The sequence below is a fragment of the Montipora capricornis genome, unplaced genomic scaffold, assembly GCF_036669925.1.
Source record: "Montipora capricornis isolate CH-2021 unplaced genomic scaffold, ASM3666992v2 scaffold_101, whole genome shotgun sequence".
Classification (NCBI taxonomy): Eukaryota; Metazoa; Cnidaria; class Anthozoa; order Scleractinia; family Acroporidae; genus Montipora; species Montipora capricornis.
The window spans coordinates 45,001-57,115 of NW_027179866.1; the positions used below are offsets into that span (position 1 = coordinate 45,001).

The 12,115-nt window shown below is 38.6% G+C and overlaps 1 protein-coding gene across 4 annotated transcripts in view; it reads right to left on the reverse strand.

Annotated features, from left to right (window-relative positions):
- LOC138034264 (cholesterol 25-hydroxylase-like) overlaps positions 1–5,716 on the reverse strand; it is a 6,442-nt gene extending 726 nt beyond the window's left edge. Inside the window, exons 1-3 of one of the 4 annotated variants that reach the window (XM_068881796.1) lie at positions 5,681–5,716; positions 1,734–1,804; positions 1–1,284 (exon numbers count right to left, since the gene is read on the reverse strand). The exon at positions 1–1,284 is cut by the window's left edge and continues 726 nt beyond it. In XM_068881796.1, the coding sequence (XP_068737897.1) occupies positions 298–1,275 (978 nt within the window). In that variant the 5' untranslated portion in view covers positions 1,276–1,284; positions 1,734–1,804; positions 5,681–5,716 and the 3' untranslated portion in view covers positions 1–297. Of the gene's footprint in view, positions 1,285–1,733; positions 1,805–4,906; positions 4,965–5,590 lie in introns of those variants that run through there. The other 3 variants (XM_068881793.1, XM_068881795.1, XM_068881794.1) reach the window with 3 other exon arrangements.
- Positions 5,717–12,115: the final 6,399 nt, after the last annotated feature.

A 12,115-nucleotide genomic window follows, 5' to 3' on the forward strand; every position in this document is an offset into this window, starting at 1 on the left:
ATATATCCAATGGAAAATATAGTCAGAAAGAAATAGGAAAAGCAATTTTTTGTTTGACCACGCACATCGTTGCCATGATAGGGTAATCATAAAATCGACCCACTCATCAGTTGCACACCTGATCCACTGTAGAGCCGTTACTGTACTGTGTATATGTTTACATTTATTTACATTTAGTCACAGTCCAATTTAATTTACGCTCCCAGAGGATCTAGTTCCGCATAAACTACCGAGTGAACCTTTCCCCTAAGGTCACAATCGCACTAGCAGTCAACGATTCAATTTTAGACCTTTATTTCAGCTTTGTTTTTTTTCTTTTGGAGAAAGAATGAAGCGATCAATGTAAGTGAAGAAGGGCTGGTAGTTACGGCTTCCTTCGCAATGATGCCGGAAATGTTCACGCGACCCAGCAACAAGTCCAAAAGGGATGACTTTGTCTAAAGTCCATGGAACATTAAATCCACTGTGATTCTCAATCAGCCACCCCACAAAGAAGGGCACAAAAATGACTCTGGTCAAAGGATGAGAATTTAAAATTTTTAGAGCTTCATTGGCCGACAAAATTAACGTAATTCTCTCCGATAAGCTCAGTTGATTGGTTACTTCCACCTGAAAATGAGAATGATTGTGATGATTTGCATGAACATGCTTGTAAAGCCATGCGTTTTTATGTAAGCTAAAATGGATGAAGAAGAATAATAGGTCATAAATTAAAAAAGCGCCTATAATGCAGCCAATTATCTCAGATAAAGATGGCGGATCGCATGGAAGGGCTCGCGTGTACTGGATCCAGTGTTGACGACGAATCTCCCATTCACTGGGATCCACACGGTAGTACTTCTTCACAAGGACAGTGTCTAGAATCATTAACGGAGAAATGTAAAAAACTGTTTCTGTAAGATAAAAGACTAGACCGTAGGACTGCCACGTCACGTTAGGGTCAATTTTATACTTGTCGAAACAACTGAACTTTGACATGAACCAAGGAACTGAGAAAGCCATTACATAGCTGATTACGGTCCACCACGTTTCAAAATAAACACAATTGAACATCCAGTTGCTAAGTAAGTAATCCCAGAGTTGGTTTACACAGGTCTGAAGGAGTTCATGATGTACAAATGTCATCACAATTAAGATGAAATACAAGAGACGGACACCCCAGGTAATTTGAGCATCCCATGACACTGACTTTGCGCAAGGTGTCTGAAGTATTTTCTTTGCATCTGCGATCGCTTCATTTGACACTCCCAACTGACAAGTCTTCTTCAAAGCCATTTCAACGACCTTTGAGAAACAGAATATTTTTTGTCAGGATCACTTACAGTTTCGAAATCAAATGGGAAAAGTCATGTCAACAACCAAGCTTATGAGGTCCCATTCGCTTTTACTGATTATTATAAATTCTCCTACTTTCCAAGAACAATAATCGAGTGGAACGCTTTGCCAAATGAGACAGTAAATGCCTCTTCACTGACGTCATTCACAAACTGCCTTTAATTTAATTGATTATATCATTTATAATTACTTTTATCTATTGATGTATTTATTTATTTATTTATTTATTTATTTATTTATTTATCTATTTATTTATATATCGACCACTGGCCGTTTCCAATTTGCAAGAATCATCAATTATTGTGATGGAGGCAAATAAACGGTAGATAGAGATAGATAGATTACTGTCCTTGCAAAAAATAAAAAGAAACCAGCACATGCATCTTGTAGACCTATACCTTTACTTGATATCTGCCACAGCGTCTTGAGGCAGCTTCTATTAGGGAAATCACCAGAACATGAGCAGCAACTAAGGAAATGGAAAAAGATATCGAGTTCAATTTTTATATTTGTCTTAAGTCCGCCAAGATTGACCAAAACATTTACCGCTTTTGCCTCGCTCATTCTACGGAGTTACAACTGACTCTCGGTCAACTACATTGTAGCTTCAACTGTCAGGTAATCACCTGAGGGTGGAGGGCATATGTTACGCTATATCTCGATATTTTTTTGGTCTCAATGTTTAATGTTAAAAAGTCTGAACTTAAGTAAGACCCCGTAGACACCCACCTTGCTCCTTAAGATTTGAGGCACTCAGTAAGCTGAAATGGAAAGGTAAGCATGTCTCCCTAGAGGCACGCATAAAGCGGCACTTGCGCATGGCCCCAAATTACATAATGCCTTGTCGCACTCCGATGAATTCATATAACGTAATGGAGTTGAGAGACTGGCTTCCATTTTAAAGGTATTCTTTTGTTAATATCGAAATATAATGACACGGTTTACTGCAAATATTGGCCCATTTTTAACCAAATGTAACTTATGGATGAGCTTTCATGCAAAAGAAACCTGTTTTGTTATTCATCTCCATGCTTAGGCAAAAGTTAAGGAAAAAAGGAGTAATATATATCTCTTTGACGTCCAAACCGGCGTAAACCGGCCAGACTTAGTAGTATTTTACTCTGTCTAACGCCAGACGATTTTACTCGTCAGTGGGGAACCCATGGGAGTCAATGGGATATTTGTCTAATTTTGACGAGAGAGTATTCTATTGCTCTAAAACTTCCTGAAGAAAGTTTAGGTTACCAGAAATAATGAACAGGCCATTGCAGCAGTACAAAGCGGGCATCCCGTCCCTTTCAGGTGTCGCGCTCTGCGCGAAATATCGCGTTCGCCCCGCTTGGCTCATAAAGCGCCTGTCATCCAGGCTAAGTGATTGCCGAATCTCTCAAACCTACCTCAAATTCAAAATGCAATTTGTTTGGAAGGTATAATATTGGAGTTCTATCGAAGGAATGGAGAAGATGTTTACACCGACGTAAACGTGTGAATTTTTCATGATATATATAAATATGTATATTAAACAATTGAATTAAAGATAACTAAGACATACAACACAGAACTTAGTGCAATCTAGCTAAAATAAATGAAAACTTGAGGAGGAATTTGTCATTATAACATATTATATACATTATTTCTAAAAGTTGTTAAAGAGCTAGATTCCCGGATACTCAAGGGTAAATTGTTCCAAAGACGGGAAATACTACGAAGAGGTTTCACACTAGAGCGAAATGATACATAATGTAAAATATTCAAAGAATACAAGTTCTCAAAGCACTTAAAGAAGAACTCTAAATCACTTATTTCCCTACGATAACACAATGGCAGTAAGTTTAGTTTTCGTAAGCGTTCAATTTGACTTGACATTGTTGACCTCGTACTTTCGGCACATCCTCACAGATAGCGGATATATATATATCTATAGATAAATGAAAATTTTGCAGTTATATTTATCTACAGATAGTTGATAAAAGTTCGCAAAAAAACTTTATCAGTATACTTTTATTATATAGCGAAGATTTCGCAGTAATTTCAATCTCATTAACTGCGAAAGATTTTCCCCGACAAATATTGGAGCCACAAATTTCGCAGTGAAATGTCAATAACTGCGACATATTATTCCTCTGTATTTTGTTATTGAGTTACTACTTCGCCGTTAATGACATTTCAATCAATGCGAAAAATTTTTTCTGTATTATATAGTAAGTGCCTTTCAAACTGCGAAATTTCATTGTTATCTATAGCGTAGAATAACTGCAAATTTTGCATTTGTCAAAGTACCGCTGTCATTCCCTAGCACAGTAATTCCTAGCAATGCTGTCGTCTCCCGGCAGATTTTGGGAGACATGTGGCCAGGGTGATCCAAATCTTTCTTCTCTCGCCCCCTCTGGGTTGGGGAGATGAAAGACCGTGGGAACGTAAAATAGCGTATTTTGTCAACAAAGTTACGCCGGAACAAAAGGGAGGACTGGACGGTAGACACAATGTGTAGATATATACAAGAAGTTACGAATTTCTCCTTGGACTTGATGATGCCAAACCAATCTTGAAACTTCCCGACGAAACGTCTTTGTAAGTCCGAAACAGATCGGACGAAACTCTCAGAGTGACGTCAAAGTTGTGGTGCTCATGTCTTTCATGTGTCAAACATTCAAAAAACATGTGTAGAAAGAATGATACACCCCTTGCTCTCGACAAGTAAATTTACGTGCAGTATTTCTCATACGAATGATGAAAATCTAATGTCATCATGACATTAAAAGAATGACAAATTGACGTGACTACAGGTATCAAGTTGCCGTTAAACTGTAACTTAAATAGGCCATTTTCGAGTTCATGTCTGCCTCCTCTTCAAAGTGCAAAGTTTGGGTCATTCATTTGTAAAGTACAGCGAATTACCTTCACAAAAACTTTGCACTTAGACTCGCTTTGAAGATAGAGGAGGCAGACATGAACTCTAAAATGGCCTGTTGTTTTGCAGACTTATCTATATATATGTACAAAAAAAAAACACACAAAGCGACACCTTAAATAAAATTAAAGACAACTATGTTAAAGCAAAAATACAACCGAACTGTGAAGTGTTAAAAAGTGGCTCGCTAGTTTGTCTGACCCGGAACTGATGAAATATAAGGTCAATGCAATATAACCAATACATTACATAACTAAATGCAGCTTTTGAGCCGGGCTTGTCAGTAAAATAACGTGCGGATGATATAGCTAGATAGAGGGAACTCGCCAAAAAGAATGCCAAATCGTATTCAATATGTCTTATGTTCCCGCGTTAATTCCCTGATCCTGTTAGCATACCTCACTGGAATGTTCTAAGGGCTGATTTACACTGTGCACTTATGGCGCATGAGACAAGCTTACGACGGGCCTACGACAAGACTTACGATTGTCGCAGCGTTTTAAAACATGTTTTTAAATGTTACGACATTTTCCCTGACGTACACGACAATCATAAACGGGTTGCAAGCTCGTCGTAAGCTTGTCGCATGCGACAAAAATCGTACCGTGTAAATCGGCCCTAAGTAGTGAGTGCAAATCTCCACGGAAAACACTTCAATACCTTGATGAAGATAGCATAATGTTCCTCCGGCCACTGTCCCCCGCTTCCGAAGGCATTAAATATTTTCCTTTATCTTTATAATACTTAACATCAGTGAAATTTAACTGTAAATAAAATGAACTGAACTGAACTCTGAATATGGATAGTTAAACGATTCAATTGAGCTATATGCCTTGCATTGCAGATAGCAAAAGAACCCGAAAAAATACATGATCAGAGCTTTATAAGACTCTAAGCCAAGCGGACAGGAATGAACAGATTGGCGGCCGAATTAATACCCAGCTCAGCATGCATGCAGTGACCTTTTTCCACCCCAATGGAAATGAAATGCTTGGGCGCGATGTTTGAATTGGAAATGTCAACTCATTGTTTTGCTGTAAGGCTTATAATTGAATGTAGAAAAAACAAAAACAGACCGTTCGTTAATCAAATTATTGCCGGCGTCAGCTGAAACATGCATGATGTAGGTATACTGTATACATAAGAATTAGTTCGTGGTTTTTTAGCTCAGTATTGTAAAAACCACATTTGACAATGAATAAAGTTTGTATAGGCACTGCCTAAATGTTGCGATTCCTCATTGCAGTTCATCCATTCTTCAGTTTCGTTCTCTATTCGGTTCTAAACGTGGTATGCGAATGGGAGCCAATTGGCTTTTACCATCAAACTTCAAAGTACTCTTACCGGTTCAGCAAAAGATGTAAGTGTCCGGCAGTGAGGCCTGTATAAAGAGATTCGCCCAAACAAAAGTGAAAGGTGAGCTTAAAACCTTACCTTAATAACAACGCTGGTGTGTTACGTTTCTCTTTTCATCCGCAGGTCAACATAATCACGTTGCTTAAAGGTACAAAACACGTGGGTTTCACCATCTCCACCACGGCAGTTTGTAAGACAACGGGAGAATATTCTAACCTCACAGATTGGCCCCGGAACTGTTTAACTCATCTTATGCAACAGAGCTGACAAAGGATAAAGTTTCATAAAGGCAAAGTACAAAGAAAGATGTGCATGCTCGTCATGTCCGATTTTGTGAGGTAAACGGGGACAGAATCACGCTATCATTTGATAAAAAGAGAAAAAGTTGGAGCGGGCTGTCTCAAAAAATGACCGAAACTCCTGTTGGGATAGGATTGATTGGCTATAATTTTAATGCACCGAAGCTACAAAGGAATGTTTTCGATACTGTCAATGATACTTAGGGTACATGCATACTTGGTTTTATCAACAAAAATACCTGCAGTTGCTGGCTGAACTTTTAAAACGATTTTAGAATACAGTATAGGTCATCCCCTGGTTATGCCGGCCGGCCGGCCGGTTTGCATATTGTTTTTTGCGCCGAATTCGCCGGCTTCAAATTTCGTAAAGTGACAAAACCTGAATGTCATGAGAAGCACCTGATGTCCAGGATGTCGCGAAATTCTGCTTTTTTGTATTACACAAGTATGAAAGTCAAGTAGACTGCTGCACGACTAATAAATCAACACGAAAATGTAATTTTAAACGATATTTCGGCTGGCCAATGATACCAGCCTTCATCAGGTTTATTTGGCGCAATCTAGGTTGACGACAACCACAGCGAGAACGTCACCAAACAATAAGCATAAATGAGCAAACAGTGGCTCTGCACGTGCGCTTTAAAATTTCTTTCCATTCTCTGCCAATCTGCAACGTGAAATGACCAAATCTCAAGTTCTATAAAGGAAGACGCGAGCGCACAAGGGCAAATCTTTGATTTTCTTAGTTTCAACATGCACTGTTCCTTCCAATTCAGTTCCTGGATAGTTTGCATAGTTTGTGGAAGTTGAAAAAACTGGAAAATTCACGAAACACTTTAAAAAACATAAACTAGCAACTATTGAAGAACGTTTTCGCGGCCGTCGCCGTCTTAGATCTTAATTAGGGAGCTTAAGATCTACGACGGCGACGTCGACGAAAACGTCACCTCAAAATATAACTTTGCTCTAGTAAAAGTCTTTCGCGATTATTCCATCTCGTTCACGTCATACAATGTGGGCGAAGTATCCTAAAAATAAATTGGTACGAGCGGTTTCAGAGTGAAAATAGAGAATGAAGGATTCTCTGTTGCATGCTAACGTTGTCGTCAAAACCTAAAATTTAGTGATTTCACGTCGTCGTCACGCAGAGAGCCGCAAAAATATGAGCTAAAATCCGTGCAGCACGTGCAGCACAATTATCTATGCTCTTTTAACCAATGATATCATTGTTTTGCGGCGTTGTCGTTGACGTCGTCGTCGTAGATCTTAAGCTCCCTAATGATAAGTCCCTAATGACGTGAAATGATCAAATTTGAAGTTGTATGGCCACAGGAAACCCACACATTCTGTTTGTGTAACTGTTTGTAATTTTATAATAAATGTATTGGATTCACCGTTTGTTTCTTCTGTAGTTATATATCGATAAATATGTGCATGGATCAATGCTAAAGAAACGTTGTATTACCTTACCTGTGGTGTACTGTCGCTCTTTTACCTCAGAAATGGTATTTTGAGCGATTTTGAAGATTTCGAGTTCTCTGTTTACTGTGCCTCTTAATAGAAGGAGCCGTTCAAAACGTTTCCTTCCACCTTTGTCCTTCTATTGAGAGGCACAGTAAATAGCGAACTGCAAGTCTTCAAAATATTCACATCGTTCTCACCAATTTCATCAGGGACACCCAACGTCAATTTTCGGAAAATATCTGTACGGAAGACAATTTGAGATCTAGAATTTTCGGAACATTTGTTGTCAAATCTCTTGCTTGCCTGCCTCTCCTAGGATTTTCGAACACCTGAAAAATGGTACAATTGCCCATTTTTAATGGATTTTTCAGTACCCTGAAATTTTCGAAAAGGTAAGTTTTGATCCCTAGAATTTGCGTAGCACTAGACTCTCAGCTAGGAGATCCGCACAGATTAAAAACAGTTGGGTGATAAAAATGCGCCTATATCTGCCGGTTAGATACTAAAATACGTTTAACAATGCTTTGTTTAAGTGGTTTTGCACTATATTCGCGTTGGGTGCCCCTGATTTCATTCCTAAACTGTGGACACAATTTCCATGCCCTGCGACTTGAAGTAATGGAAAAATTAATACAATAACGGGAAAAAATATTTTTAGACAACGTTCTCGAGGTGGTGGTCGTCGTCGTTGTCCTCTATATAGCATTCAGGGCATCATCATCACAAGAATTACGTTTAAGTGATACTCTCAAACAGGATACAGGCTTAGTCTTTTAGTGAAGAATAAGCAAGCCATCCACATGCCTCCTTTAATAAATGATCGTACAAGTCACGTTGAGTTATTAAAACCAACAATTCTCTTAATTTATCCACACTGGACAACTTAAGGAAAGGAAAGGAACTTTATTTAAGTGTCTAGTCGTTCTAGCGCTGGAGCACTAATTGGGGACACTGTAAACTGAAATTAACGATGAAAGCAAATCAAGTGAAAGGTTGGTTTTAGAGGAGAGGGGAAACCGGAGTACCCGGAGAAAACCTCTCGGTGCAGAGTAGAGAACCAACAAACTCAATCCATATATGACGCCGAGTTAGGGAATGAACCCTGGCCACATTGGTGGGAGGCGAATGCTCTCACCACTGCGCCATCCCTCCACCCCAACTGAGACGCCATGCTTGTTGAGATTGTTTACCCAATACAGACCACGTGACCTCTGCGCGAATTTGGTCTATTAGAGAGTATTAGCCTATTAGATTCTATAATTCCTTCCAACCTGGAACTGTTTGGGTTTATGATGTTCAGGAACTTCCTAGCTCTCGCAACCTCGATCGGTCGTTGGGCAAATGATTATAAATGTCGTGTCTTGTAAGCCACAAAAACAGCACAACATTTCCAGGAAACATGAGCGACAAAATATGCACGATGGCTTTAGGTATTCGAAAAGCGCTTTATAGTTAGCTTAGCCAGCACCTTCTGCCACTCTAGGCAACTTACACTGATGCATGTCACTGTGCTTTCCTCTCACTCGTCGAATGATCGGCAAAATAATTCCCTCAATGCAAGCCTGGGACACAAATGCAAACGAAGCTCACGGATATAGAACTCAAACGAAAGGAACTTCTGAGATACTCGTTCAGTGCAGCGGTTAGCGGACAATACGGACGCCATCTTGGATTCGCTTTCAGCCGTGGAATATGGTTATGTTTTTAGTTCTTACCAGTTTCATCACTTGGGACCCCTTTAATTTAACTACCGTCGATTAGTATTCTATTCAGAACATTAGTCCCCAGGCCCCTACCCCAGCGCAGGACCTGATTTTGTGGCGAACTTTGCAACTTTTGTTCCCAAAACTTTGCTTTAAAATATGGATCAAATTAATTACTTAGTTACTGAATGATGATAATGCCCCTTCAGGCTGAAGACCTACATTTAGGGGAGTTTTCAACGTTCAGTGTCCATTTTGTGTCCACTTTTTTAATAAACCGGGCAACTGGATCAATAAAATATTGGTACTGACTAAAATCCTGTATTCGAGCGATTCAATTGTGGGATTTCTCAATGGATTAAATTGAACTTCATTGGTAATTGAACTTCGAGTCGTGCAATTTGTAATGGAAATCGATTTTACGGGTACGTCTTTTGCGAGTTTATAACAGCCTAGAATGCCGCCAGAAGGCTTGAATATAAACGTCATCAACAATCAATTTACTATTTTGCACCAAAAATTTCTCTTTAATTAGAAGCAAAGGTTTTTAAAAGCAATTTGAGGTAAAAACTAACGGAAAAAGCGCTTGACGTTTCCGACCGTTTCGCCCGCTTTTACCGTTAGTTTTTACTTCAAATCAAGTCGAAGTGCCATGTTATTTTTTTCTTGTCAGTACATAGGTTATGGAGTTGAATAAACTTGACTTGACCCGACTTGCATGCATGCCGAATTGCAACAAACTCTACGGTGTGTGCCGTAAGTCTTAGCTTCAACCGCGTATTGCAATAATTTTCCCCTTATTGTTTTTCCATTGACGAATAAAATCGTCTTGTTTTGTTTTATTTACATTTTTTACACTACTTACAAGACTTACAAAAGTGACTACTACCACTGCCATTATGTACAACACTAAACGACTATTGATTATACAGTTCTAGCGGTGTTAACAATATTGGTCAATATTAGCGATAACAAACAAACAAACAAACAAAGACAAACCTTGCAACACCTAAACGCTAACGGACATTACTCAAACACTAACAATGTAAATTAAAGTAAAATAAAAAAGTGATTAAATATTTTGTAAAAAATCTCACGTTTTTGTGTATTTTAAAGACTACGAAGGTTGAATTCGATGAGGGGTCAGAACGTCTCTTGAATCCGGGATTTTCAGGTCTCAAGACAACCGCCCTAAGCACTGGGCCAAAATGCCTACTTAACAATAAACACTTCTCAATGAATAAATGCGTATCGGTACCTGAAACAACCATGGGGTTTAACAGAAATCATCTACCAGCTTCAGATATACTATAATAAATAAACTGAAAGTGGGTTAGCACCGCAACACAAGAACAAGAAATACAGACGAACTGCAAATACCTAACCTAGAGTGTTAGGTGAACAACAAACAGTATTAATATCGACTGCGGAGTTGAGCGAAGAGGAGAAATGTAGCTTTGATCAGTTTTCAGGAAAAAGTGCTTCAATTTCTTTCTGATATTATGAGAAATCGGGACATTTTCACATCTTCTTGAAGATCATTCCATACTTTACTCCCAGTGTTGAGTACAGTAAGCCTCCCCGTCTCACACTGGTTATAAACCACACAACAAACTAGATTGCTTCTACGTTTGGACTTTATTTATGGGACTTTTAAATTTTCTTTTTTTTTCTTTTGCCCGCCTCGAATATCCCTTGCTAATTGTGGGCAAAAGCTGTGCAAGTTAGAATGTTTTAGATCTAATAAAGATTTGCTGTTGTTTTTCTTGCTTTGGATAGATAAGATTGTTTAGCTACAACGTTGTATCACAGCTATGAATCTGACTCACTTCAGTAAAGTAGAGACAAAAGCAGCAGACAACATGAAATTCTTACACACGATTTCCTGTCAGAAAGTTACTAAGGTCAAAAAATTCTGAAACACCATCATCATCATTAATTAAAGTAAGTTCAGCTGGTTTATTTTCTTCAATTTTCTGAAGACAGCACTGCATATTTTTATCAAGAGAAAGATTTCATAAAGGTCAGTTGAAGCATGAACACTTTATTAGACACCTTCCCATGCATACTGTGCTTGTTTCACTAATTTAAGGTACTTATGAAATAACTTCCTGAAATTTTGTGGGTCAGTTTTCTTGTTTTCCTTATTTGTAAGAAAATTTAGTTTTAATATCGTAAAAGAGGTAGTTATTGGTCATGATGGTGGCAAATAAATAATAAAACATATGTTTGTCTCAGGATAGAGTCACTACGGTTGCAGATCGCGACGTTTCGACCGCTTACTATTCTTCACCAGCCGACAGGGTCGACTGGTTACGTGCTACTGCGTATGTTTCACAATGGTCGGCTGTGATAGGTGGCTACGTATAACAGTACATAAGCAGTAAACCTTATCACCTGATGGAGACCAGCAGTAAGCAGTTGGAAAGTCACGGTTTACAACCTACGTGGCTAAAACGTGAGACAAACAATATTATATATATGTTTTACCCTAATTTACTTCAATTAAATTTTATTTCATTCTATACGATTTTTGACAGATTTTCACTAGTATTTGTCACAGGGTTCCCCCCAAAAAAGAAACAAAATCAAATGGTTTAGCAAGAAATAAATAATGAAAAGATATTGAACAAAATGTCATCGGATAAGATGACAATAATTCCACGGACGATGAAGCCTTTGCATCCTTTCTATAGCACACTGATGGGCTTATTGATCAAAGTGAAAACTGTGCTTGCACTCCATGTCATTCAAATATTTTTGACGATAAAATCCAACACGAGGTCTTTTTAGTGCCTTTGTACCAATGTTTCACTCACTTCCCACAGTTTCTTGGCTACTCCGTCATCTCTTGTGTGAGCAGCGAATTCCTTCATAGCACAGTCTGCAAATATTTTCCCTGACACGTTGCTTAATTTCTCCTCTGTAGCACAATAAATGATAGTCTGAGCTCCCTCCCTTGGTCTTTTTGCCACTATAAATGCAATGGGCAGGAGAAAAAGCTTTTTGACCAAACTCAGGGATGAATTACGATGAAGTTCAGTCCA